The sequence below is a fragment of the Helicoverpa armigera genome, chromosome 30, assembly GCF_030705265.1.
Source record: "Helicoverpa armigera isolate CAAS_96S chromosome 30, ASM3070526v1, whole genome shotgun sequence".
Classification (NCBI taxonomy): Eukaryota; Metazoa; Arthropoda; class Insecta; order Lepidoptera; family Noctuidae; genus Helicoverpa; species Helicoverpa armigera.
This window is the reverse complement of record NC_087149.1, coordinates 4,059,912-4,087,876: the sequence shown is the minus strand read 5'-3', so window position 1 is coordinate 4,087,876 and position 27,965 is coordinate 4,059,912. Positions and strand designations below refer to the sequence as shown.

Below are 27,965 nucleotides of genomic sequence, written 5' to 3'. Positions count from 1 at the left end.
AAACAGCGTTTCTGTTATAAAATTGTTTACAATTTACCCCTAACAAATCTTCCATCAAAATCAGATTTCAAAAACTTAACCACGTGCTTAGCAACGCCATCTGGATTCGTAATATGCACATCATGGCTGCCTTCAACTGTCACAGACAATGAATGACGAACTGTCAAACATTTCTGTATAATTTTGGCGGCAAAATCTTTGCCTGGGCCGGCGCATATGTTGATAGAAGCTTCGACGATCAGTAGCGGCGGTGTTTTTTGAGTCAAAACGGTGATTAAAGTCTCCGGTGATACGTCCGCTGATGCTATTCGTTTCATTTTTGGTACTAATGTTAATCTGGAAATTAATTTAGTTAGCATTAAGTTAGGAATAACTATAGTATTTTATAGCTATTTTTGTTTTAAATGTGGATTTGATAGTGTGTCGATTGCTGCCTAGGGGTCCAAGGTTCGATTCCCAGGTCGGCCCCAAATCGGTATTGTGGATTTTAATAAATTTTAACATAGAAGGCTGTAGTCTGTCTGGAAGTTCGAATCTTTGGCCCCATGCACGACAGTTGCGCTTGCAACCACTAGATCAACAGGGTAAGTACACCTATGTTTCATAAATGCTGTACTAATTCCCAAGAACCTATTTTAACATATCGAATAAAAAACAGCAAGCTGAAGAGTTTGTTGGAACACGTCAGTCTCAAAACTCCAGGACCGATTTGAAAAATCATTCCAGTTTTAGACAGCTCATTTACCGAGGATTGAGGAAGCCTCTCTATATAGGACATAAATAATTTATATATATTTTCTTTGGAATGCGGACGAAACCGCTAGTAGAAGCTACAAAGGCTAAATGAGTATGAGGTATACTTACGTGAATTTTCCATCCGCAGCCGGCATCAAAGACCTGGGTATGATAATCCTGGCCTGTTCTTCTGTGATCGTTCTAGTTCTGTGTGACAGATTCACTGCCTCCTCCATTGTTAGTATCTTCGTGTTCGCCGCGTTCCATCTTTGAAAATAAAAACATCTTATAACCTACTTCGTCTAATCTAAAGGCAGTTTAGAACCTTATTATTACAAAAAAAAATTGGTCAAGTCCCTAACTCTGCCTTGCTTGCAAAACTTTGAAAAACTTAGCTGTGGCAATTTATGTAATTCTTTAAAATGTCCCACGTAATGTATGAATTATCAAAAAAAAAACTGTTTACTACGTTATATATGTACTTTTAAAAATAAAAACGGGAATAGCATTTTGCAGAATCCTGCATGCGGTTTGCCCGTGTGAACACTAGCATATAATATCTTTTGCGATCAAACGGGATCCTGCAAAAAACTGGACTGCTATCTTTTGCGATCAAACGGGATCCTGCAAAAAACTGGACTGCTATCTTTTGCGATCAAACGGGATCCTGCAAAAAACTGGTCTGCCGCATGCCGTGTGAAAGGGCCGGCTGAATGAAAACATCTCGACTTCTTGAGGAAGATTGACCTGGACGTTGAAGTCTGAAATCACCAATCCGCTCATTCCTCCTCTTTATGAAATGAGTTCTATCTCCTACAGTGGGATAATAAAACGGCTCGGGATGATGAAATTAAGTAGAAATGATCTTACTGTTACTGTTACTGCTACAGCCTTTTTATGGTCCCACTGCTGGGCAAAGGCCTCCTCTCACACGGAGAAGAATTGAGCGTTAATCATCACGCTTGCTCAATGCGGGTTGGTGATTTCAGACTTTATAATATAGTCCAGATTTCCTCAAGATGTTGTCCTTCACCTGTTTATCAGCCATTGGTGTCCAAGATAAACTTAGAAAGTACATACTGATTTAGAAAAGTTACATTGGTACTTGCCTGAACCTGGAATCGAACTCACACCCTCATACTCGAGAAAAGAGAAAATGAACTTACCTTTCAAAAAAGCTATAATACAACTCGAACAAGTACTCGTAGGCAAACCTCGGCGTGTTGTGTAGGTGATGCATGAAGAACGATGGCGCTGGGTCTATTAGCACCATCCTCGTTATGTAGCCGGGGAACGAGTGGTTGTAGAACATGCCTGGAAATTAAGATTATCCCTATTAATATTATAAATGCGAAAGAAGCTAGTCTATAATAATACTAGCATCAGTTCTTTCTCAAGGTCAACTGTATCTCTGTAAACGAGTTCAGTGGTTTAGACGTGAAAGCGTAACAGACAGACAGATAGACAAACAGACAGATAGACAGAGTTATTTTCGCATTTATAATATTAGTAGGGATTAAGCAAGCTGAAGAGTTTGTTTGATGGCCTGAGTTTGCTAATCTTAGGATTTACTTAGGTACTGGTTCGATTTAAAATGTTTTCAGTGTTAAAAGTCGTTTATCCAAGAAGACTACAGTGTAGGCTTTTTATCCAGGACGCTTTTCGATCCTGTATGAACACACTTCTACTTTCTACTTCTTATCGAGTAAGCTGCAGGTTTAGTCTTCTAACGTGTCTTAGTGTCAGAGTTTTCTCAAATCCGCCTGACGGCCTCTGAAATGAAACTGTAATAACGACTGCTACTGAGTAGCATTCAGGGACGCCGGTTTTAAGTGCCCTCCCAGGCACGAGGGTGTAACTCACAATTTCCAGATCCCAGACTCCGGGATGCCTAAATAAATAACGGCATTCCTTCCTAGTGATGATTGATGATTGTCGGTCACGGGGACTGTATTGTGTTCTCGTATAAAGAGATCTGAGATCAGGACATATTATACTGCAGAAGTATTTGCCCATACACAGGAGCAGTGAAAGTCCCTCAAAGCGATATCGGGCCGTCTCCAAATCCAGGAATTGAAGGTAAATGACCACTTACCTATAATAACTGCCATGGAATGCGATATATAAACGAACTTCTCCCATCTCATGTAGTCCACCACCAAGCGGACTACTTCCACCATATGTAGGAGAGAGACTACTGCGCCTCCTGGGAATGGGTCTGATTGGCCATGACCTGGAATATAGGAGACACAATACTGTTAGGTGGAATCTGATTGATATTAAGCAGAGAAAGTTTTATATAAGGATCTTTCATGCAAAAACTACTCCATGTTTTCACAAAACCTGGCTTATGTAGGTATTAGAAAACAATTTTTAGCTACTTTTTATCCTAGTTCTCTAGGGCAAGGCTAAATCCGCGGGCGGAAGCTAGTCCTTAAATCATACTGCAAAGACATAGGTAAGTTAAACAATCACAATTGTCGAACTACGGAAAACTATGGAAAATTATTACATTTTTTATTCAAACCATTCTTGCTATAAGGGGTACGCAAGTTTTAGGTATTTTTTGTAGTAAATATGATGTAGATACTTACTTATAGGTATGCAGAAAATAAGTTATGTATTGGATACCACTCTATACGAAATTCTAAGAAGTTTATCTTTACAAGCCTTACCTGGTAAATCAAAAGCTACATAATAGTAGTCATCAGGCAGCTGTTCCACCAAGAATATGAAGGTGGCAGCACTGTCCATGTAGCCGTGTACCAGCAGAACTGGCGGGTTCGCAGGATCACCCCATGATACCACTGAAACATTATAGTGAGAATTTATGAATATTTTAGAGTTAACTTGCTTTTTTTTGGCCGGGGGAAAATCCTCATGGACTTCCCTCCACCTGGGGTCGGTGGAGGGGGTGTGCCGGACTCTTACCGGCTAAAAACCCACCCAGTGTTGCCTTCAATTACCTGTTGTCGAGGGCACGGGTATCGCCAAAGCATTCTTCCGCACCCCCGACAGGTATTGGCCCGCCAGATGTTCAAAGGCGGGCCCCGTCACCCTCTGTGGCCGTCACCCAGCGGCCACAGCAAGCTCACAGAGTTTGCTTGTATTCTCTGAAATTAACTATAGCTATGTGTATTTAATGTTACAAGAGTAGGGAGCAGTGAGATTTTATCGATGAATCTTTAGCGTTTTTGAAAATCTCAAATTGTGCTTTATCCCTTTTTTTAAACGATGGTAAAAATCATCAAATGACCCCTCCCGCTGTGGGTTAGCAGCGGTGAGTGAGTGTCAGACTCTTACTGACTGAAAACCTTCGTGTTCCGTCGTAGGCCTTTTGTGTACAGTAGACTGCACATCAGTGGTAACTGTCATGCACCTTAACTCAATAGTAATAAGTAGGATTTTCTTATAAAACTGTTACCACTGACCTGACGTTGACTGTACTAGGTGGTGCTTTTATCTTGGATCATTGGATATCACACAACATGGATGATAACTATTATGTTAATTATTTCGTATAATAGGTAATATATATTCTGCGGTTTGATAGAAAACATGTTTCCTTGAAGTTTCCTTTTAAACGTCATTGACTTTGAGTCACTTTTCATAACAAGGTCAACTATTGTCTTTCTCAAAATAAGTCGTTTTTGTGCGTCCCCTAATTACATGAAGCAAGCAGCTAATTGTACATACCTAAATATAATAATAATAAATATCTACTATATTGTTTATCTACTGGGCTGTATTTTTTGTCCATCTCCAAGTATGACTGAGTATTAATAACGTTAAGTACAGATTTACGGCCACAATGGCTGTTCTCAATAGAGATCATATTATTAAGGTGCACTTACAAGCATTTGCTTGGACACAGGTGGACTCACTATTCCTTCACTCTCATAGCCCGATGGGACGGTAAACCGACACCACCGGAGAGAGATCACATGCAGGACTGACATTTATATGCCCTCGTGAGCATCAGACCTAATGTAAGGGTGTATTAATCACCAACTTTCAGAGTACGAGCTGCTTTGTTGACCGTTGGTCTCAGTCGCAAACAGATTTCGATGATCAAAGTTCGGAAAAATGCTTTAGCGATACCCGTACCCACGACACAAGGTAATTGATGGCAAGACTGGGTGGGTTTTTAGCCGGTAAGGGTCCGGCACACCCCCTCCACCGACCCCAGGTGGAGGGTAGTCCATGAGGATTTTACCCCTGATAAAAAAAGGGTTCGATTCAAGAGCAGAGACAAAATATTTATTTATTCAAATATTTAGTCACATGTTGGGTATGTATTTGTTGGACTCACATTTTTGCAGTCATTCATGAATTTTAAGGATAGTTTTAACAAGATATAATATGAAGAAGGCCACGGCAAGTACCTACCTAATAATTTGTGAATTTAAATTCAAATCTCTTTTTTGTGATCTACAGGTTCCGAAAGTCTCTAATACAAAATCTATACCTATGTCTACGTAGGTGTCACGTCAGTCAGATTTTTTATCGATAAATAAATTATTAGCGTATTGGGCATCTCTAATGTCATGTGCTTTATGGGATACTTAGATATTCAACAATATTTTATATCGAAAGAAATGATGTCTCTGTAAGTTCAAAATATATTGTAAGGAAGAAAAGTTTAGTATAGGTAGCTTGTTTTCTTCTTCAAAACCACTGACCCCATTCTAAAAATTCTTTTACTGTTAGGAAGCTAGGTACACTACACCCGGGTAAACATAGGCTATATTTCATCAGGGTAGGTACAAGAAGTTACCGCGAGACATGGGCAAAACCTCACGAAATAGTCAGTAAAATATAAAATAACTTACTTGCAACTTTCCCCCACTTCGCTTCCACAGTCCATTCTTTCATAGATTTCATATTTTTTTTCTCATATAAAAGAAAAACTCTCGTATGAAACTATTCACTAAAGTTTTTCAGTTTTTACGATATATTGGTAGCGATATTACAGTAACGGGTAAAAGTCATTAAAAATCCTTATTTAAAACTGTAATTTCATAAATAATAATATTTCCATAAATATTATGTACTCAAACATTTTCTTTTAGTTTTTAAAATTAATTATTTATTTTTGTAATGTCAAGTACGCGAAGGTTTCCGAACGCGTGTAAGTTACCTTTGTGTCTATAAGTATAATAAGAGACGGTATGAATACTTATTATTAACTTAATACATATATTTAACCGCTGTTGTTTCCCAAGCTACTTACTTACTGTGGCTTCGCTTCCTTTATAATTTATCACAGTTTGTTCCTATCTTGATCAATCAAAAATTGGAGAATAAAGATTTTTAGATGGACAAGATTGAGCTGTCGTAAACGAGATATTTGAAAAGAAAATCCAACAGACTTTCACATTTGTAAACTTATAACTAGCTTTAACTAGCGGATTTGAATCTGGTAAATAGCCTCGATAAATGGTCAAATAATTTCCTTACACCTATGTGTACCTATACCTATGTATATTAGTGTGTTAATTCCTTCCGCTTGGCAGATAATTTACCAGTTAAGCTCCGAAACTTAGGTACCGAAACTTTAATCAAAACAAACCAACAGACTAAGTATTCATAAATATTATTAAATAATACAATATTACTTAATTTTTAGGGTTCCGCCGAAAGTACCTACGTAAAGAGTAAAACGGGGACCTTATTACAGAGACTTCGCAGTCCGTCTGTCCCTATGACTGTATCTCATGAATCATGACAGGACAGCTGAAATTTTCACAGATGTTGTATTTATGTGTGTTGATTATCAACAGATACTGAAAACTATAACCAAATAAATATGTAAGGGGTATCCCATAAGTACACCAAACAAGATTTTTACAGATAAAGGGTACGGAACCCTTCGCACGAGAGTCTGACTCGCTCTTGGCCGTTTTTTCATGATTATCCACATGTCTGCTTCAGATATTTATTTTCTGATCTTTAACCTCTCTGAACGCCTGTCTAGAGAATAATAACCAAGCTATTTGCATGTAGTTACTTACCGCAAATCTTTGGTTAATTTAACTATTGCATATAATATAATAACATGCAAAATAAATCACACCAACATCACCTAGGTATATTAAAAGAAGAAACATTTTTTTTTGTTTGTACCCTAAGCTCCGAAATTTCTGAACCGATTTGAAAAATTCTTTCACTATTCGAAAGCTACACGCTTCCCAAGTAATATATGCTATATTTTATGCAGGTACGGGCAGTAGTTCCCAGGGGACGCGGGTGAAACCGCGGGAAAACGGCTAGTTACCTATCTATAAAGACGAAAGTTTGTGAGCATGTGTGTTTTCCGTGCAAACGGATGAGTGAAATTGTCTGTTCCTTCACTTTCATCTTACATCTCACAGTCCTTAGGGAAGGTACCTTAACACAATCTAAAATTCTAAACGTTCCTTTTCTTATGTCTAAGTATTTGTTTTATTATTTTTCCTGATAGCAGTAGCTTAACGAAAGACGACTGAAGGGATATTACTGTTCATGTTTCAAATAACTAATTATCATCCGAAAAACAAACGAACAAATACTTAAATATGAAAAAAAAACAATAGGCCTAGCTGGCCTATGGTCATGGGTATATGGGTCGCAGGTTAAAAATTTAATGAACCTGCTACCGGTTTACCTACGGTACGTAATAATTTAATCTTGTTTATTATCTTAAATAATAACTATAATTTTGCTTTAATAACACTACATGACATTAAATAGGAAGTCATTATAAATTAATTACATTCGCTCCCTTCACGTCTTATAAACTCGTGCGTGACAGGCATTTGGTAACAGCGCCATCTATTAACAATGTATAGAAGCTTAGTTTTAGTTAGTTGTAATAGAATGCCACTAGATGGCAGTACTATTTTTTGCTATCAGTATTGATCAACGAACGACCTTGATTAAGTAATGTATTGTTTGTTATTTAAATGAGAAAATTAAATGACGTAATAAAGAATTATAAAGTCCAAAGCTCAATTTGATTATGAAAATCATTGTAAGATAATGGTACCTACCAACTTATCTAAATAATCATTCATCAAAATTAATTTGTTTAATCGGTAGGCAGGTGATCTACTGGTGTTTCGCAGGTCCCATTTTTTTTGTTTTTTTTACTTATTTCGTTGTTTTTTGCACCCTTGAAAATATATTTTCTGAAAACTGGTAAAAAAACCTTTTTGTCGTCAACACTTATTCAACAAGAAAAAAAACAAAATACTTAATATCAAACAACCAACTCTATTTTGCAATGATTTTGCATACTTATTATTACTTATATCACCATAAGTTTACGTATGAATAGGTAGATAAAAAAATCGAAAACCAAAGTTCAAACTTCGTTGTTACCTTACTTTTGTCATAAACAAGCAAAAAACACACATAACTTGCTTCTATCTACCTATCTCTACCTATTAAATAGGTAACATCAAACAAAAATACTACCTATTCCATCTGCTTATAGTGCTTATTAGTATTATTTTAACCGGCGAACGAATATCTTGTGTTCCGCGGTCTCTTTCTACCTAGTATATTTTGTTTCCTATCACAACTTCGGAAAAACTAAAAATTAAGTAGGTATTGTGTCCTAAAAAACTAAGTGTAAAAAGGTTGATTGCAGCGAAAACTGTGTCATTCCGATAAGAAAAGATAACTTAATTGTCAAATCATCACGTCGAGATTAGCTAAACTAAAACCTACTGTAATTTGTACATAGAAATATCAGTTCATAGTTTGTATGACAAAATGAACAAGCCAATGCAAGAATGGACTGTGGACGCTACTTGGGGAAAAATTGCAAGTAAGTTATTTTATATTAGTAATAAAACAACAAGTTTTAACGTAGAAAATAACAACAATAAATCATTAAACTATGCAATCAAAAAGCTAACCATGAACGTCAGATGACGTATTTGGTAATACATTTTGTGATTATTGGAATTTGTGACCTATACTAGAAGCTATAAGGTGCAAATTACAATGGATAATACAATTTAAACCTTTGAACTATTAGTGAGTAGTGATGGGATGGGCTATGCAATAACCAATTCGATTTACTCGTTGTCTATAGTTCGATGTATGATTGAAATCGATACCTAAGTTAGATTATTTCTGTAATATTAATACGTTTCCTTTTCTTATCATACTTATTTAAGCAGCATTTTGCTAATATCAATATGTATCTATTTGTTTTCAGTGGTGTCCTGGGGAAACCCAGCTAAGCCGCCAATGCTTCTGGTGCATGGATTCATGGACAGTGCTGCCACCTTCATACTGTTGTTGGAACAACTTCCTGACACTCATTATTATGTAGCTTTTGATATGCCAGGTGAGAATTTTGCTTCGTTTCGTAAAGAAGAGCAAGACTTCCTAGATATCTGTGTTATAAAAAGGTTACCTGAGCAATTAATGAAATAAGAAATATATTTTGATAACTCAAAAGAATTGACTATGTCTTCTCAGCATGAGAAGAGGTACTTTCTTAGCAGTGGAAAATAAATAATTTAAATATTTTTAACCTGTATTCTAGGTATTTCAATATGTTTGTAAACAATTGTTATTTTTTTTGTATTTGTAGGTCATGGAAAATCGGATCCATTTCCCCCTGGCCTGATCGTGTCTCAGGTAAACATTGTAGAAGTAATTCGACTAATTGTGAAACATATGGACTGGAAAAACTTTATTTACATGTCACACTCCATGGGCTTCGTTATAGGTAAGTACAAAAACCAAAAACCCTTAATTCTGTCCCTTAGCAACAATACATTGTGTGTGAATATTCAAACATAATAAGAATATATGAGCAAAGAATAAAATTATGCATTCATGTCTATAAGATTTGCTAATTCTTCTTCTTACGTGTGGTGAGACGTTACATTCACGTTCATCATTCAGAAGAGCATATATATTTACGACCTTTTAAATGTGCTAGAAGGAAACAAAAAAAAACAACATCAAAAATTCATATAGCCTAGACAAATCTGTATACCTTTATTTCAAAATTATATCATAATTTTATGGTCTCAAATTGTGCATGAGCTCAGTTACCTATTTCAGAATTATGTTTATGTTCCAGGAATATTCTACAACCATTTATTTCCCGGTAAAATAACAAAAATGGTCCACATAGACCCGGCCGCGCCGATATCCGTATATTTCTACGTTCACAACACAGTGCGGCGGTGGTACGAGCATTTATATGACATTTACTACAGTAGTTATGATAGGTAAGTTATTGGCATTGCAATATACTAATTGTATACCAATTTACATATAAAAAAAGTTGAACGTTTTTCAGTTTTTCTTCCCAGCAAAAAAACTGGTCAAGGGTGAGCGTTTTGGGGGCTGTCTGTAAATTTTTTAAGTTCAAAAAGTACTGTTTTGCTGCCAAGTTTTTGAATTATTTATTCATTTAGAAACTTTTAATTTGAGTCTAAAATTCTACTCACTTAGTGTTTTATGTAAGACAAACTTTTTTGTTCGTTAGTTGCGACCATAAAAATAGGGAACGTTGATTGGTAGAGAGTAACATAAAAAATATAATATTCCTGCAACTTTTATTTAAACTTGAGAACTGTGCGTAATTTTAAGCAGCAGAATTATTCGAAAGAGTTAACGCGGCTCTGCTACACAAACGGCTCTAAACGCAACTTAAGTAGGTTTTATTCAGTAAAGTCCGACTCTCCTAGTGCACCCACAGCGGTATCTGATGATTTTCCTAGATAAAATAACAATAAATAAGTACTTTTTCCATTTTTAGGTGGAACGAGGGCAGTACGAGGCGGTTGACACTAGATGAAGCTGTAAACCTAATAGTCCGAAGTAGAAGTATATCAGAAAATCAAGCGGAAGTCGTATTGTCTAGATGTCTAGTACCAGCTGGTGACGGAAAATTTAAGTAAGTCTGGCTCGTTATGTTAATTTTGTTTTGTTAAAAAAATATCTTGGACACACTATAAACTACTCTCTTTAGACATAATTACGTTTTCTTCTGGGTTAAGTAGGTATTTGATTTCACGTAAGAAAAGAAAAACCAGTTTGGTTGCTTAAAGTAAAAAGCTTAGGAAAAGCTTAGGACTTCAATTGAAAACCAATATTTTCCATATTCGATGATAGGGAGCCAAAAGTCCAAAAAGTCCAAAAAGTCCAATAGTCCAAAAGTTTATCATGGAAGTGGAAAAAACATTTTGATGTATCAAAATCTTAATCTAAAATGTCTATCATTGGAAACTGGTACTAACGAAAAAGGCAATCTTTTCTATAAGTACCAAACTTTTTCAGATTATCTTGGGAAACAAGAATGAAGAAGATTGCAGCCGCAGCAATATCTGAAGAAACCTTCTACACTGTGATGACTCAGCACGCACCACCGATGCTCATCGTGCAAGCATCAGAAAACATAGTTGTGGGACCGGGCCGCGAGTTCGCAGCTAACATTCTAGAAAAATGTCGCTTAATGCTACCCAATTTCCAAAGTGTGACTGTCACTGGCGGCCATGATGTGCATATAACACACCCAGAAAGTATTGCACCGCATATAGAAAAGTTTCTAAAACCTGATAGAGATTGTCGTTTTCTTAGATGTAAATTATAAAGTTAAAATAAATAATATTGTTTTATTTAAAAGTATCGAATAATCGAATGATGAAAACTGTATTGTGAATCGATATAGTTTTGCATAACGCACAACACTACAGCGATCATATTCTGACATTTAACGTCAAAAATATTAGTCAATATCTTGAGCATAAGACTTAGTTTTATCTCTGTTTCTCTTCCACAAATCAGTGCAGATGCAACATTGTTTTATGCTCAAAATCTGCAACATTTTAATTGCCATTTGATATGAATATCGATTGAAATTGAATACAAACTGTCTGTACAATGGAAAATATTGGTTTTCAAAGAAAATCCAAAGGTTGATTGTTTAATTGAATAAATTACCGTGCAGTGTACTAAAATCGTAATATTACAGTGAAAATATGTTCTTTTAACAACTGCGTTTTTGTAAATTTACGTAATTTAACAGTCGCAGTTTATTTCTATTTATTTATTTAAATTATTAGTTGTGAAAATGAAGTGGCAATTGCAATGGAAAATTCGCGTCCCTTGGGGAACGCTGGCATGTAAGTTGTATTGTTGACTATTTATTTAAATATTTATGTTTAGAATTTTCGAGAAAATTAAAAATAGGTCAATTTTTAGCTTGTCCAAGTAAATACATAAGTAGGCAAGGACTTGGTTTAGTATAAAGTGCTTAGTACAAGTACAATAATTAAAAATTATTGCTGCTGGAAAGAAATTGGGTACCTATTTACATACCTACTGTTATAAAAAAAATCTCCATTCTCACCAATGGGTATCAGGTTGCCCAAGTAACTGGGTTGAGGAGGTCAGACAAGCAGTCGCTCCGTGTAAGACTGGAAGCCTATCATGCAGTAATAAAAAAAATATAAATCTTTTAACTTCCCAGTAACTAGTCGCGGCCATCCCGACGGTGAGCCGGTATTCTGTGTTCACGGCAGGCAGGACAGTTCATCCGTGTTCGGGCCACTAGTAGATCTGATGCCTAACATGAATCACTATGTCTGTCTGGATATGCCTGGAAATGGCTTGTCCGATGGATTTCCTCCAGGTAAGATTATTTTTTATTATTTTATATTTGGTTGGTATTTCTGTAGGTGTCTGATGGTACTACATAGGAAAATAACGTTTTAGGGTTTCAGTCTCCAAGTGTAAAATTCCTAATAATAAGACTTCGCTGTCCATCCATCATCTGTCACCAGGCTGCATGAAACATGATAGAATATTTATAAAGATAGTTTTTATTAAAAGTGGCTTGTTTCTGGTTGCATCTTACCGTGTAATACAACCAAACAAACATGAATAGAGTTAGAATAGAAGCAGTGTTGTAGCATTTTCTCCATATCAAATTATTGTGTTGTCATCTCTAAAAGGATTTGATAGGTGGGGATAGAATGAGCATTTGCTTGTTAAGTTTGAAAACATCCTTAGAAGGGATAATAATGTTTTGATGACATAATTAGGTTTTAAATGTAATGTAATGTGGATAGTGATGAGAAGATGGCGTAGTGTTTAGACAGTCTGCCTGCTACTCCTGAGGTTGCAGGTTCAATTTCTGCATCATTTGTCTGCATATTATTTACAAAATTATGTTTTGTGTGTGTACAAAAGGAGTGTAAATAATTATGTCTATCATAGGTGATGCTCTGCTAAGTTTGGGTCTACATATATATTTTTCCCCCATAGACTTTTCAGTATCCTCCGGACCCTACAGTAGCACCTCTACGCTACGGGACAACGGTTCGAGCTCAACTTACCATCTTCCTGACAGAGTCATGCACTATGCCGAGTTCTTCCATAGACCTCCCATGGTTAAGAAAGGGTTCATAGAGTTCCATAAGACGAGGCTTCTTACTTATACTAAAAAGTCACCTTATGGTGAGTGTGATACTGTAGTAGCTTTGGTCCGATTTTTTTTGCTGCTATGCAATTCTTTTGTTTTTTTTTTACTTTTTTTGCAGGTTTTCTTAGTGCGAAGGTTCCATTATTTTTATGTTTTTTTTTTAAATAGATTAAATGCTATAGTTTTTGGTCTAGCTAGTTGATGGTTTATTTCTGCTGCTTTTCTTTTGTTTTTTAATTTTTTGTGCAGGTTTTTTAAATGTGAATGTTATTTTTTTATATTTTTTTGAGTAGAATAAGTGTTGTAGCAATGGGCCGGCTAGCTGATGCTTTATTTTTGCTATATTTTTGAAGGCTTCAGATTATGTTACTTTCATAGACCACCAATGGTTAAGACGGGGTTCATACGAGGCTACTTAGTTATACAAAAAAATCACCTTATGGTGAATTTGGTCTGGCTAGCTGATGATTTTTTTTCTGCTACCAGTTTTTTTTTGCAGCTTTTTTAATGTCATTGTTATTTTTTTTTATTTTTGAGTAGATTAAGTGTTGTAGTAGCTATGGTCCGGCTTGTCAATGCAGTTTTTTTTTATTTTATCTGCACCTTATAAATGGCGTCTGAGGCCGATTTCAGCTGCTCTCATATGCCTACATATTTTTTATCTTTTTTGTGTGTTAGGAATTTTTCTTCTCTTATTTGAAGACTTTATGTTTTTAATCAGTGTCGGATTTTGTTCTTTATTTTTATTTTTAGGAAGATATTTTTGATGTTGCTTGCTACTTTGGTAGATCTTGTGTTTTGCAATTTTAGGAAGAAAGTAGTTTGGCTCTTAGTTATTTTTCTGCCTATTTCAGTTGCTCTTAATTTTCATTCCATTGCAAAGTTTTCAGATTATAATTTTTACTTATTTATTATTTTTATTTATTATCTTGGGATATTTTTTTTTTTATGAATTGTTTTGGGCTTCGATTGTAATTTTTTTCGGAATTTTTAAGTTTATGAATTAGCTTTGGATATTATTTTGTTCACTTTATGGATTTATTTTTGTTTTTTTCGTTATGCATTAGTTTTAGTGAATTTTGCAAGGTTCATACATAATATGCCTGTCTAATTTCAATGAGTAATTCTGTTTTTATTATTGCCAGCTGCAATATGCTAAAAAAGCATGAATAATTTTCTATAATTTTCCACCATCTTCGCCGCAAATAATGCTAGCATCTACATTTTCAGGTCCAAAGCTGATGCGGTTCCATTTTCTGATGGCCATGGAGCTGGCGATAGCTCACCTCGGGTGGGACCACTTCATCTTCATCGGCCACTCCATGGGCTGTGAGCAAGGTAGGTCTTCATGATGTACTGTCCTGGTCAGGGCATAGCTGATGCGGTTCCATTGATGGCGATAGCTAACCTCGGGTGGGACCACTTCATCGGCCACTCCATGGACTGTGAGCAAGGTAGGTCTTCATGATGTACTGTCCTGGTCAGGGCATAGCTGATGCGGTTCCATTGATGGCGATAGCTCACCTCGGGTGGGACCACTTCATCTTCATCGGCCACTCCATGGGCTGTGAGCAAGGTAGGTCTTCATGATGTACTGTCCTGGTCAGGGCATAGCTGATGCGGTTCCATTGATGGCGATAGCTCACCTCGGGTGGGGCCACTTCATCTTCATCGGCCACTCCATGGGCTGTGAGCAAGGTAGGTCTTCATGATGTACTGTCCTGGCCAGGGCATAGCTGATGCGGTTCCATTGATGGCGATAGCTCACCTCGGGTGGGACCACTTCATCTTCATCGGCCACTCCATGGGCTGTGAGCAAGGTAGGTCTTCATGATGTACTGTCCTGGTCAGGGCATAGCTGATGCGGTTCCATTGATGGCGATAGCTCACCTCGGGTGGGACCACTTCATCTTCATCGGCCACTCCATGGGCTGTGAGCAAGGTAGGTCTTCATGATGTACTGTCCTGGTCAGGGCATAGCTGATGCGGTTCCATTGATGGCGATAGCTCACCTCGGGTGGGACCACTTCATCTTCATCGGCCACTCCATGGGCTGTGGTGGAAGAATTGAAAATTGGAAAAAAGTGAAGATTGTGTATGGAGAAATTGAAGAATTCACCTTTTTAGCGTTGGTGAGGAGGACTTTTTTCAATAAATGGTCAATGTAAATGAAAACTCATCGTAGCAAAAAGTGTAATCGTTTTCTGTTTGAAGCTAAGTCAGGTAATCGCACTTAAAATAAATCACACTAAGGAGAAAGTTTGTGAGTGTGTGTTTGTATGTTTGTTAATTCTTCACGGTCAAGCGGTTGAGCGGGTTTTTTGTGGTAATTAGTAATTAAACACAACAGAGTATACTTACATCTAAACTTAGGTAATTTTTACCGACAACTGTCAAAATTATAGTTACTAGTCGTCTCGTTCCCTTAGAAATAGGTAACCAGATGCTTTAGAATTTTTATTTCCTTTATTATCTTCACTAATTACAACAGTTTTGGTGTCAAACCGTGGTACTTATTTATAAATCAATAATTTAACTCCCTCTCCCCACTTTACAGGGCTATTCTTCAACGCCATCCATCCGAACAGGATCACGAAGATGGTCCTCCTGGACGCGAACCCCACTCTGATGCGGATGCAGGTGGAGGACCCCGCGGAGTACCAGCGCGCCTTCTTCGACAACTACTACGAGCACTTCCATAGGGAGAACTTTGAGAGGAAGGTAGGTATTACCCGGGGCTGCGGGATTGGTGGGCTTAAGAAGGAACATGATGGGTTTTAGTCAGTAAGAGTCTGACACTCCCTCACGCTGCACCCACAGCGGGAGGGGTCTTGTCGAATCGCTCTTTTATACCGCGGTTTCATTTCTGCAGGTACAGGTATAAATAAAATTGGAGTAAACTACAAACCACATTTTTAACATTTTTGTTCATTCTTTCTTTGCTCGTCTGATTGTTCTGACTTATTTCTGACATAGCTGGACCGATTTTGCAGGGATTCACTGGCACATAGCTACAATTAGGAGTAACTTAGGCTGCTTTGTATCCGGATGCCGAAAGTATTTATTTGATCTCTGACAGTCGTCACGGGAAGTCAGAAGCCAGAAAATCTGATTACGTGTTACCAACGGGATATCGGGTTGCCTGGTTAACTGGGTTAAGGAGGTCAGATAGGCAGTCGCTCCATGAAGCACTGATATTCAAATACACTCAAGCCGACCCCAAAATATTACGGAAAAGCCTAGGCAAATAATAAACGTTAAAACCTTTATCTTCCAGACCCACACCAGGGTATCAGCGATGCGGTCATTAGCTCGAGCTCGGGATCTGAACGACAGTCAATGTGCTGATCTACTTCAGAGGAACTTTCATAGTAAGAGTGAAGCCGCGTGAGTATTCTTACTCATATTTTATTCTAGCTTCCAACTTTTTTTTTAACGACTTTAAAAATCATCAAATGACCCCTCCCGCTGCAAGTTAGCAGCGGTGAGGGAGTGTCAGACTTACTGAATAAAAAACCGTCGTGTTCCGTCGTAGGCCTTTTTATGTGCCAGGGCCGCGGTATCACTTTCGAACAACCCGCAGCCCCGGCAGGCCATTTTACCTGAGTCCCGAGGGAATTTTTCCCGTAACCGGACTAAATGAAGCCTATGTTACTCGGGGAAGTAGTCTTAAGGGGATACAAACAAACAAATAATGTTTCTTCTTTATTTTAATTTAGTACTAGCGACCCGCGTCGGCTTCACACGGGATATCAGTATTTCCCCACTATTTAATGGATGCTATTATACATAAAATAAACCTTGAAAAAAAAATCCGTTGCATAGTTTTAAAGATTTAAGCATACATAGGGATATAGGGACAGAGAAACCGACTGTATTTTACACTATGTAGTGATAACACAGCATACATAGACAAACAGGAAAGATGTTTTTGATTGTACCCAAAAGGCTCCGAAATTACCGAACTGATTTAAGAAATTCTTTCACTATTGAGAAGTTACACTATCCCCGGGTAGGTTATATTTTATCCGGGTACTTGACTTACGGTTCATAAGACACGAGTGAAACCTCTGGCTAAAGCTAGTATTACAATAAATTTTGAATAAAATACACTCTTATTTTACTTACAAATCTGTCCATTATTCTAAAACCCTTTCCTTTCGGCAAAAAAGCTTGAAATGTAATGAAAAATTTATAATTTTTCAGCCAATGGCATCCCATAGAGAAATGGCACCCGAACGAAGCGATAGCACCTCGCGTGATGCTCATTCTGAACGACAAAGACAGAATCACCGATATTATCAAGGAGTTTACTAAGGAAGAGCAGAGAATTGCCAAGCTGACGGGCGTCAAGCCCAACCAGGCGGATAGAGGGAAGAGGCTCACTGAGTATATCGTGAGGAACCAGTTGGGGTGAGTTTTAAAAAGTTTTAAATTTTTTAAGTTTTTAAAAAAAGTTTAAATTTTTTCTCAATTTTTATTTTATGTTTTAATTTAAATAGTGAAATGTTAAAAAAATAAATTTGCTTTAAAAAGTTTTAAAATTTTAAAACATTTAAAAAAATAAATATTAAAATGGCGTCCAAGGCCAATTTTGGTCACGGCGGCTGTTCTTATGTAAGGAGATTAGCCAGTTGCGCAGGACATATTACAGTGCACGCACATTTGCTTGGACACAGGTGCACTCACTATTCCTTCACTCTCATAGCGCCATGGGATGACAATCCAACCGAAGAGAGATCATAATATTTTCTTAAATCTTTAGTTCTGGAAAAAAAATTGTAATAATTTTTATGATATTATAATATTTACATTAATTTTAAAAATTAAAAATAAACTTATATATATGACGGCGCCACCGTCGATGTGTCAACCGTCGATCTGTCAACGGTGGACCTTATATAAAGCGGCGCGCACGCACGACTCGGGTCATGATCACTCCACTTCTGACTCTCGTCGTGTACGGACGTGTCGCTCTGCGCTCGCCCGTTTACGACTTTTGTCTTTGTTACGCCCGACGTAACGCTCACCGTAGTCGCTCTGCCGACTACAAATATATCAATCTAAAGCTGCTTTTTTCAAAGCGGCGGACGATTATCCTGTTTCTAAAACGTTTGTGTCAAGTAAATTCAGTTGACCCCTTCTGGGTAAAAGCCACAGTTTCGTGGTTCTCGGTTGAAACCATACGGTGCCAACGAAGCCGAGAGGGTGTTGACCCAATCACACCCGCCGAACCCCTTCAGGGCAAGGCAGTCAATTGGACGGGAGCTCGGATTTCGGCCTTGGGGGATCTCCTAGTCGTGCCTTGCATCTGGTTTGCTTTCACAGCTACACACCTGGTGTCGGTTGGGTATCTCTATATCCTTCGCACTAGACTGGCTAGGGCCCGTTCGCACATTAAGACTGGCGAACGGTTTACAAGCTTAGGGCTCACCAATAGGTACTCACCTCCCTGCCTATACCCGGCAGGGAGGGTTACACATCCCCGGGCCCATCCACCCGGGGAGATAGGAGATAGGTTGTTAGGTTTTATAATTAGGCCCCACCTCTTTAGCTTGGTAGCCCTCTTCCCTCACGGGAAAATGACTACCGAAGTTATTAAATTCTTTTTCGAGGTCCTCCTCAAGGACCAAGACATTGTCGCCAAATATGGCGACTTGATCAATAACCTTGATATCAAGGACCCGCGCCTAGCGCGCTATTGTGTTATCACCGATAACGGCTCAACAAAGGAGGCCGGCGCAGCTGTGTCGCGCCCCATTGTTGAGCCTATAATCGTCTCTTCGGGGAAAACCGCCGCATTAGCGGAAACGGTAATCCCCAATACAATGGTCGATGCCCAGCTGCACTCGACCATTGTACCTAATCCCATTGTCTCACAGACAATGGAAATAACTCAGGCGAGTGCACCTGCGTCAAACGTCGACGCCGAATGCATGGACACCTCGTCCTCCCGCTCTGCCTCACCCGTCCCTGAGGATGCTCAACCCTCCGAGCCCTCTGACTCCTCTTCCTCCGACGAAGACTTCACCGTCGTACTGGGAGGTAAGAGGAAAAAGAACAAAAACAACGACAAGGCGCGCAAGACCATCGCCCTTGCCGCATCTTCTCCCTAGCCCGCCCGCTGTGTCTACAGCATCCCCCGCCCCGTCACCCTCGACCTCGCAGGTCGCTTCCTCCCAAGGTGCCGCTAAGCCCAAAAGCGCATCAAAAAACAAACCTCCGCCGCCTGTATACTTACAGGACAAGGCAAAATGGACCGAAGTGTCCAAGCTGTGTGTTGATCGTAAGATCAACTACAGATCGGCCTCCAATACCGGCAACGGTATAAAAATCGTCCTCCCTACGTCAGACGACTATAGGGAGATAACTAAAGCGCTAAGAGCGAGGAACATTTCGTTCCACACATACTCCCTCCCTGAGGAAAAACCTCTCCGGGTCGTCATTACCCGTATTCCGAAGGAAATCCCTTCGGATGACATTTTAAGTGACCTTAAGTCACAAAACATCCCTGCGACGCAAGTCCATAGGATGCACCGCGCCCGCAGCGGCCACGCCTTCGACATGGTGCTCGTAGTATGCGAGCCGTGTCCTTCAAAATCCACCCGATTTTTAACATCAAATCGGTGTGTAATTTAACCGGCATCTCAATCGAGAAGCCAAATAGATCTGGCATTGTATCCCAATGCCACCGTTGCCAACTGTGGGGTCACTCACAGCGCAACTGTTTCGCCCAGCCTAGGTGCGTGAAATGCCTAGGCCAACACGGCACCTCCGACTGCCCGCGACCCAAGGACCGCACTCTGTGCACCGAGCCTCCGAGTTGTGTACTCTGCGGCGCCTCAGGTCATCCCGCCAACTACCGCGGCTGCCCAAAGGCCCCAAAAACGTCTCCCAAGCTGGCCAAGCGTGCAAACGCCCGCCAGCTAAGGGAAAGCCCATCAGCGAGGCTACCTACCGCTCAACTTCCCGAGCGTCTCAGCCCACAACGGCCCTCCCCATGGAACCCTCTCAACCATCAGAGAGCCTTTCCAACCCCGAGACCAACTCAGCCCCAGCCAACTCCCGCCCCGGTGAATAAAACCACCGCGGCGCCCGCGAGCTTACCTCGCGTCCCTCCCGTCCTTCCCTCCGCGCCCTCCGCGCCCTCCGCGGCTCCTATAGCCGCCAAGCCCGCGCAAGCGCAAGCGATCGCGCCCTCTTCTAGCCCAGTATCAGCGCTCAGTTCTATGAACGTTATACTGAGCACGTTCAGTGTATTTACGAGCGACAGAGCTCAACAACTTTCGAGGGAGATAGTCGCCAGCAATGGCGACCTTATCAAACTCTACTCCGTTATGCAGGAGTATTCAGACGTCGCCCAGGCAGTTCAAAACCTGCCTCACTTTAGGAAATAGAAATGGATAATACATCCAAAATTAAACCCCATTCCCTTAGGCTTGGCTATTATAATGCCAACGGTATTCTCGGCCAACGCGACGAGATTTCCGCCTTCCTACAATCCCATAAGATAGACATTCTTCTCGTACAAGAGACCTTCCTAAAGCCGCGTGTACGCGGCCCTAATATAGCCAACTATAAGTTAATTAGAAATGACAGGATCACACGCCACAAAGGCGGCACGCTTATCTATTATAAAAGATCGCTACATTGTGTAGAGATCACTCCCCCCGACTTAAGCTGCATTGAAGCCTCGATCTGTCGACTAGCCATGTCCCACCACCAGTCGATAACTCTCGTATCGGCCTACTGCCCTCCCACGTCCTCATCCTTTCAATCCTACGACCCGATCCTTTTCACGAACGATCTCAGAGCCTTACTAGGCCTGAGCGACTCTGTAATAATAGCAGGCGATCTAAACGCCAAACATCCCGCCTGGAATAGCAACACTACTTCTCCAAGAGGCAGGTTGCTATTCAATCAGTGTGAATCCTCAACTTCGATGTCATCGCTCCGATGCATCCCACTCACTTTCCTAATATAGTCGACCACCTTCCCGACGTTCTCGATGTAGCGCTCCTCAAGAACGTAAACTTACGTTTACATTCGATCGAGGTACTACACGAGCTCACCTCCGACCACAGACCGGTCCTTGTGGAACTAGCCTCGCGCTCAGGCCCACTCGACCCGGATCGCCCTCCTCCCACCCAGATTGTCACGGACTGGAGAATGCTAAGCGAAAGCTTGAAATCCTCCTCCGCCCAGTTAGAATCAATTCCCGATGAAATCAACTCAGTCGCTGACATGACGGGCGCGATCGGCTCGTTCACCGAGCACGTACAATCCACCGTGGACAAGTGTTCACGTAGAGTTGAAGCGACGAGCTTTCATCGCTTCAAGCTCCCGGATGACGTGCGTGCTCTGGTGACCGAGAAGAACGCGGCTGTCCGTGCCTACAGTACTTTTCCTGCGACGCTAACAAGTCTCACATGCGTAACTTACAGCGTGCTGTAAAGGAACGCCTTGCTGAGATGCGTGAAACGCGCTGGGACAAGACGCTGAGCGAACTCGAGCCGACTCATCAAGCCTTCTGGCAGCTTCAAAGGAAACTCAAATCCGATGAAGTAGCTTCCACCCCGCCGATCAAACGCCCCGACAATTCCATCGCCTTCGAGGACGATGAAAAGCGGAATGTCTGGCCGACAGCCTCGAGGCTCAATGCTCGCCTAGTACCCAACCGGTCGACCCGGCTCACCTACTAAAGGTCGAAGCCGAGGTCGAGCGCAGATCCTCCCTACCACCGCAAGAAGACCCCGACGATCCCTTGCCTCCCGTCACTCCAGACGAAGTGGCAGAGATCATCAAACGTCTCAAACCCCGTAAAGCTCCGGGCCCAGATAGAATAACCAATAAAGTGTTCAAAATCCTACCCGCTTCCCTCGTAATGCTCATGACCGCGATCTTCAATTGCGCCATGACCCATAACCTGTTCCCACAGGCATGGAAAGAGGCAACCGTAATCGGTATTCCCAAACCCGGTAAACCAAAATCAGACCCGTCCAGCTATCGCCCTATCAGTTTACTCAATGTGTTCGGCAAGATCTACGAGATACTTATCGTCTCAAAGATTACGTCGAAGCAAAGAGTCTTATTCCATTAGAACAGTTTGGTTTTCGAACCCATCACTCTTGTGTCCAACAAGTCCACCGCATCGTGGAAGGTGTGAGCCACGGATTCCAACGTGGCCAACTCACCGGCACGATTCTCTTCGACATAGCAAAGGCATTCGACAAAGTCTGGCACAAAGGCTTGATTTACAAGCTTTACCAACTCGGTGTCCCAGACCGTCTCGTCGTCATCTTACGAGACTTTTTGTCGAATCGCACCTTTCGCTATCGCATAGACGGCACTCTTTCTTCGGCCCACCCTATAAAAGCTGGAGTCCCACAAGGCTCGGTACTCTCCCCCATCCTCTTCACGCTATACACTAGCGATATTCCTAAGAACAAGCATGTTCAATTAGCCCTATTCGCCGACGACACGGCAATCTACTGCTCAGGCCGCAGCCCAGCCGCCATAGTGAGACATCTCCAAGCCTATTGCAACACCCTAGGTGTCTGGACTAGGCTATGGAGAATCGAACTCCACCCCGACAAAAGCCAGGCCATACTCTTTTCGAGCCCCGCCGTAGGCTTCCTCCCGCCCCCGTCAGTCACCATGTTTGGTAGGCCGATTCCTTGGAAGGAGCATGCCAAATATCTAGGTGTAATCTTAGACCAGCGCCTCTCATTCGCCGAGCACATACGTAAGGTGCGCTCTAGAGCAGCCTTTGTGTACGGCAGATTGCACTTCTTGCTCAATTCAAAGAGCAAATTATCTCTTAAATCCAAGTTACGCCTCTACGGATCGTGCATACGCCCCGTCATGATGTATGCTTGCCCTGTGTTCGCACAGGCAAGCCATCGCTGCCTTCACAGAATGCAAGCCCTTCAAAACCGTGCCTTACGGAAAATCACAGGAGCTCCCTATTATGTTCGAAATGAGATTCTTCATGTCGACTTAAAATCCCTACCATCCGCCAGTATATGAAGCGTGCCGCCATACGGTACTTCGAACGCGCTGAGAAACACGATAACTCACTCATCGTGTCAGCCAGTAATTACACTCCCTCCCGCATCAGTAGGATTCGCCGCCCTAGGCATGCCCTTCTAGAACCTGACGATGAGATAACTGTCCTCCAAGAGAGTAGTAAACTCACTAGCACCCTACACAAGCACAAACCGCGTTCGTACAAACCTCGCCGCCGAGGTCCGCCGCGACGTCCCGTTCTCTGTCCTCCCGACCCTTGCTCATCGAGCCAGCCCGCGAGCTGAGCCAGTAGCTTTAAATTCCCCATTTAATAATAATGATCATATGATCCAGCCTGTCCCTTTGCTGCCTCCCCAGCGACGCCCTAAGCCGAGGTCCGACCCCACAGGGGGTACCCTTAGCGCAGTCGCTTAGTTTATAAGTTGTTTACGCCCCTGGCTGGAGGCCTTAAATTCTAGGCATCCACAGGGAAAAGTCCGGTTAAGCAGTACACGGCCTCCTAGGCTGAACTGCGAGATGCCATACCAAAAAAAAGACTCGGGTCATTCGTTCGCCGACCGTTGCCGAGTGCACACCTCCCACAAATTCGTGATAAATAATTGTAGTGACTAATATTGTGTTAATTGGAATAAACCAAGTGATTGTGTGAGAACCCCTTTGTTTTATTTAAACGATGTCGGATCCTGACGCCGACATATACAATTTAAAACTGGAAAAAAATATATTTGAGTTTTGCAACTTCAGTACAAGTTAAAAGACCTAAAAAAACAGCTGAACCTAATGTGATATACCTTACGGCCCCTGCACAGGTACACACGGAATTGATTGAATAGAGTTTGTAAAGATATAAAACGATTGTACCGATTTCGATGAAATTTGAATGGTTTTTTTACTCAGTCATTGAAGTTTTTGACTAAAGATTTCTGTGTTATTACTTATGCTTTGATTACCTGTCTTATTTTTGTATCGAATTGAATATTTATACGAAACAAGTATGAGAAACTGTTTTTAATATTTAGATATCAATATACCATGTGCTCAGAAATAAATGCCTATTCTATTCTATGGAGATTTTTAATAGTTGTGACTGTATTTCCAGTGTGGTCGACAACAGCCGGCCGAAAACTCAAATGAATGAGGAAGCATTTAGGGAAATCATGGAAAATGAAGATTATGGGTAAGTGACAGATAAATAAGCTTTGCGGCCAAAAGTTCAAACGCTACTTAATTTTAAAGACTTAAAGATATTTAAATAAAACTACTTTTACGGATTTTATCGCGGTTATATAATATATTTATATATCGGGTGTGTCGTACCTAATCACATTAAATTCTATCACATATACTTCATGATATTCTATGGCGAATTGTAAAAAAATAGCCTAATCCATTCAGTGGTTTAGCCACAACTTAATTTAACTTAATTTACAACATCATGTGTAAAGCAGAGATAATGTTAGGAGTAGCGAATGCTTTGACCAGTTGACAGCTGTCAGTTTTCACGCATTTCATTTAATGTGATTGTGAACGACACACCCGATATATTTGTCGCATTTACGTAAGGGTCCGTTCAAGTATTACGTAAGCACCAATACGTATAGGGAAGACTCTTTGTTTTGTTTATTTTGGATGATATGGGATGGCGGGATAACCATGGGGCATGGGGTTGCCCGGGTAACTGAGTTGAAGAAGTCAGATAGGCAGTCGCTTCTTGTAAAGCACTGGTATTCAGCTGAATCCTGTTAGACTGGAACCCGACTCTAACATAGTTGGGAAAAGGCTCGGGAGATGATGATGATGGGATTGGTAGCTATTTACTTTTTTACATGAATGCCAACCTTTATATTGTCTGAGCTTGAAAACGAAACGCATTTTCTGAAATTTCCGCTAATAATGCGTACGTTGAGGCGCTCGCTTATATTTATTAACCTAACCTTGTGTAAATTTCCTCTGTCAGTATATGGTTTCGTTTGGATACTATACTATAGCGAGTAAGGGTGCCCACACAAAAGTTTTTGCTAAGCAAATTTCTGCAATGCGATTTTGTTAGGTGACTTTGTAGTCAGCCGTTTTGGACATGTTTTATTAAGCGTTAGATGGATCGCAAAAAGAATTATTGCTCTATTGTTATTGTTAAATAGATATAAAGGAAAAAAAAAAATTCTGGGTTCATCCATTTATTACGATTATGAACTCTCATGAGAACTATTTTACTCGAAAGTACTATGGGTTGAGAATTGAACAAGGTATACATATATGTATATTTTTTTTAAATTCTATGATCAGAATAATATCTTCATTTGAAGAGCTTTGAGTTAATTATCACCATGTATTGTAAGCACTATAATTAAAAAAAAAAACATAGAAATTGAAAAACGTTTACGTAAGAATAGGGGGTAGGAGCTGCTTACTTTTGCTGACAAGGTCTGCTTACGTAATATTTGAACGGCCCCTAAATTGCTTTGACACAAATTCTTTAGAGTGGGTTGCACTATTCACTATTTAAGTTTAACAATAACCGAACTGTTTTCAGTTGTGAACCCGACGATATGTTCCATGGGAGGCCAGTTAAAGGCTGGTTGTGGTTCCGAGATCGATAGACAAAGGTAAATGGTGCAACTAACTCTTAAGGTTGCGTCTACACGGTGCAAGTTAACATGCGCAAGTGACAAGAGCACGCGGGTTGGTACCTTGCTTTGGTATATGCGCGAGTCGCTGGACGTTTTTAGCGCATGTAACCTGCGCATATGCCTCAACATGCGCAAGCTACTTGCACAGTGTAGACGCACCCTAAAGTTAAGTAGTGTTTGAGTATTTTGGGCTTAGACGTCTAGAATGTAGAATCGTGTAGAATGCACCCATTTTTTAGTTGGCTTCCAAATAGAAAATGAGCGAGAATTAGTACCAGAGAGATAACATCAAAAATCTCTTTGTTATGTTAGTGACGCTTATTTGTGTATTTTTTGTAAAATTACTGTTTTTTTTCAGTTTTTTTGTTAAATATAATTTGTTTTACACATATACGTTTGTTGAATGGATCTACCAAAAACTTTTACCAACGCCTCTGTATAAAAAACAATACCTATTAAAATTACATATTTAAAAAAATACAGAAGGTACAATTGAAAATTCACAATCAGGCATGCCTATATCTTGGGCACTAATCTACTCAACAAATCAAAATATGACTTAGCAAACCCAAAAATTCCAGGTACCTATCATGGGATAACCGTCTCAAAAATCTCGCGCCAACGAATTATGGCAACGAGTATTATTTTGAAATTTTCAAAAATATTCCCCCGACTCTACTCGTTCACGCCAGCGATGGCGCGAAAAATATCCCCCGGGATAACAATTGGCGGGAAGGCGCCAAACAGCTGCTCGACAAAATGGCGTCCTTGGAGAATTTCCACAGAGTAAATGTTGAAGGATTACATGATGTGCACTATACGCATCCAGAGAAAGTAGCACCGCATGTTATTAAGTTTTTAGAAAATAAAGTGAATAGTAAATTATAATTTTTTGCTGTTTTATTTTTGCTTCATTTATTGTTTTGCCATTTCTATATCCTATCTATCCATGGTTTTGAATACTAGAGATAGGCATTTGACGTTAGTTGTATGGAACTTATGTCAAAATGCCATCTCTAATTAGCAAAACCATAGATGGATATATTATTGGGAACGGCCGCTAGTAAGAGGAATGACAAATGGTGGGAAGGTTAAATTATAATTTATTGGTTTCATTTTTGGTTTAATTTTTATTTTTGGCTGTTTCGTTTTTACCAGTCTTGCCAAGAGGTATATGGTTGCCCAGATATAACTGGGTTAAGGAGATCCTTGTAAAACACTGGTACTCAGCTGCATCCGGTTACACTGGAAGCCGACCCCAACATACTTGGGTAAAGGCTCGAGAGATGATGATGATGATGCTGTTTTGTTTCTGTTTTTAATTTTATTTGGTGAGTAATTGCTGTTTTTTATGAATTTTATTTCAATTTCTTACCTTGTTTTGTGTTTCGTGTACTAGTATATTTATGCTTTTAAAGTTCAATAAGAACTAGAAAATAAGATTCAATATTTACATAATTTTCTGCCTCCTGAGTTGTTGCGAAGACTCATTCACACCGTTTTTTTTCTGGGTAACTGTTTTAATATTACACCTTTATATTTATTTTTCCTAGATCTGCCGATCTTCTAATGAAACGCCTGGCCGAACTGGATTTACGGGACAAGAATCAAAATTTAAAGAAACCATTTAAATGAAAAAAACTTATTTAATGAAATTTTTAGACCTTTTGAAACTACGACGCAGGTTTTACGAATTTATTATTAAATCTATATTTTTTTATTATTAGTTTTGAAAAAAAAAAACGCAACAATATATTTGGTTATGGTATTCTGCGCACAAAGGCTGTACCTACTTAAATTTGTATTTTAATTTTAAATTAATAAGTAATTCGACAGCTTATTACAACATCATATTCAGGCTTGAAAATGTCACTCCTATCTACGAAATTCATTGTTTTCAAAATTCCTTTTTTAGTTAAAAATTAAATAATTGCGCTTTATTGTATACGCGTAATCTTTGAGTAACTATTTCTCCTAAGTATGTGTAAATGTGTATACCTACCTATTTTCGTAGATATTTTCAAAATGTTACCTAACTAAAAACTTATATTTTAAAACAAGAACTCTATGACTGACTGGAGGCAAACGTTAGGATGACAATGACGAATTAAAAAAAATATCAATATTTGTAG

The 27,965-nt window shown here is 39.8% G+C and overlaps 3 protein-coding genes across 8 annotated transcripts; 2 read left to right on the top strand and 1 right to left on the bottom strand.

The window, feature by feature from the left end:
- Nucleotides 1-21: 21 nt before the first annotated feature.
- On the bottom strand, nt 22-5,722 carry LOC110380804 (serine hydrolase-like protein 2). The gene is made up of 6 exons (XM_064043043.1): nt 5,568-5,722; nt 3,411-3,542; nt 2,831-2,968; nt 1,902-2,049; nt 865-1,002; nt 22-336 (listed from the first exon to the last, which is right to left on the bottom strand). Exons 1-6 carry the CDS (start codon nt 5,617-5,619, stop codon nt 27-29), a joined length of 918 nt encoding a protein of 305 aa, XP_063899113.1. The 5' UTR covers nt 5,620-5,722; the 3' UTR covers nt 22-26.
- A 2,497-nt stretch (nt 5,723-8,219) lies between these two features.
- On the top strand, nt 8,220-11,353 carry LOC110380803 (serine hydrolase-like protein 2). The gene is made up of 6 exons (XM_021340917.3): nt 8,220-8,548; nt 8,945-9,076; nt 9,326-9,463; nt 9,824-9,974; nt 10,508-10,645; nt 11,029-11,353. Exons 1-6 carry the CDS (start codon nt 8,494-8,496, stop codon nt 11,339-11,341), a joined length of 927 nt encoding a protein of 308 aa, XP_021196592.3. The 5' UTR covers nt 8,220-8,493; the 3' UTR covers nt 11,342-11,353.
- Nucleotides 11,354-11,524: 171 nt separating this feature from the next.
- LOC110380802 (serine hydrolase-like protein) lies at nt 11,525-27,523 on the top strand. 6 transcript variants are annotated; one of them, XM_064042948.1, is made up of 9 exons: nt 11,527-11,873; nt 12,221-12,382; nt 14,405-14,512; nt 15,732-15,895; nt 16,452-16,561; nt 17,381-17,587; nt 24,303-24,380; nt 25,737-25,809; nt 27,387-27,523. In XM_064042948.1, exons 1-8 carry the CDS (start codon nt 11,822-11,824, stop codon nt 25,801-25,803), a joined length of 948 nt encoding a protein of 315 aa, XP_063899018.1. In that variant the 5' UTR covers nt 11,527-11,821; the 3' UTR covers nt 25,804-25,809; nt 27,387-27,523. The 6 variants fall into 6 exon arrangements, with proteins under 6 accessions (XP_063899017.1, XP_063899018.1, XP_063899019.1 ...); XM_064042949.1 differs by lacking the exon at nt 27,387-27,523 and adding an exon at nt 26,415-26,553; XM_064042947.1 differs by lacking the exon at nt 25,737-25,809 and having other exon boundaries at nt 11,525-11,873; nt 27,387-27,508.
- The last annotated feature ends 442 nt before the right edge of the window (nt 27,524-27,965 follow it).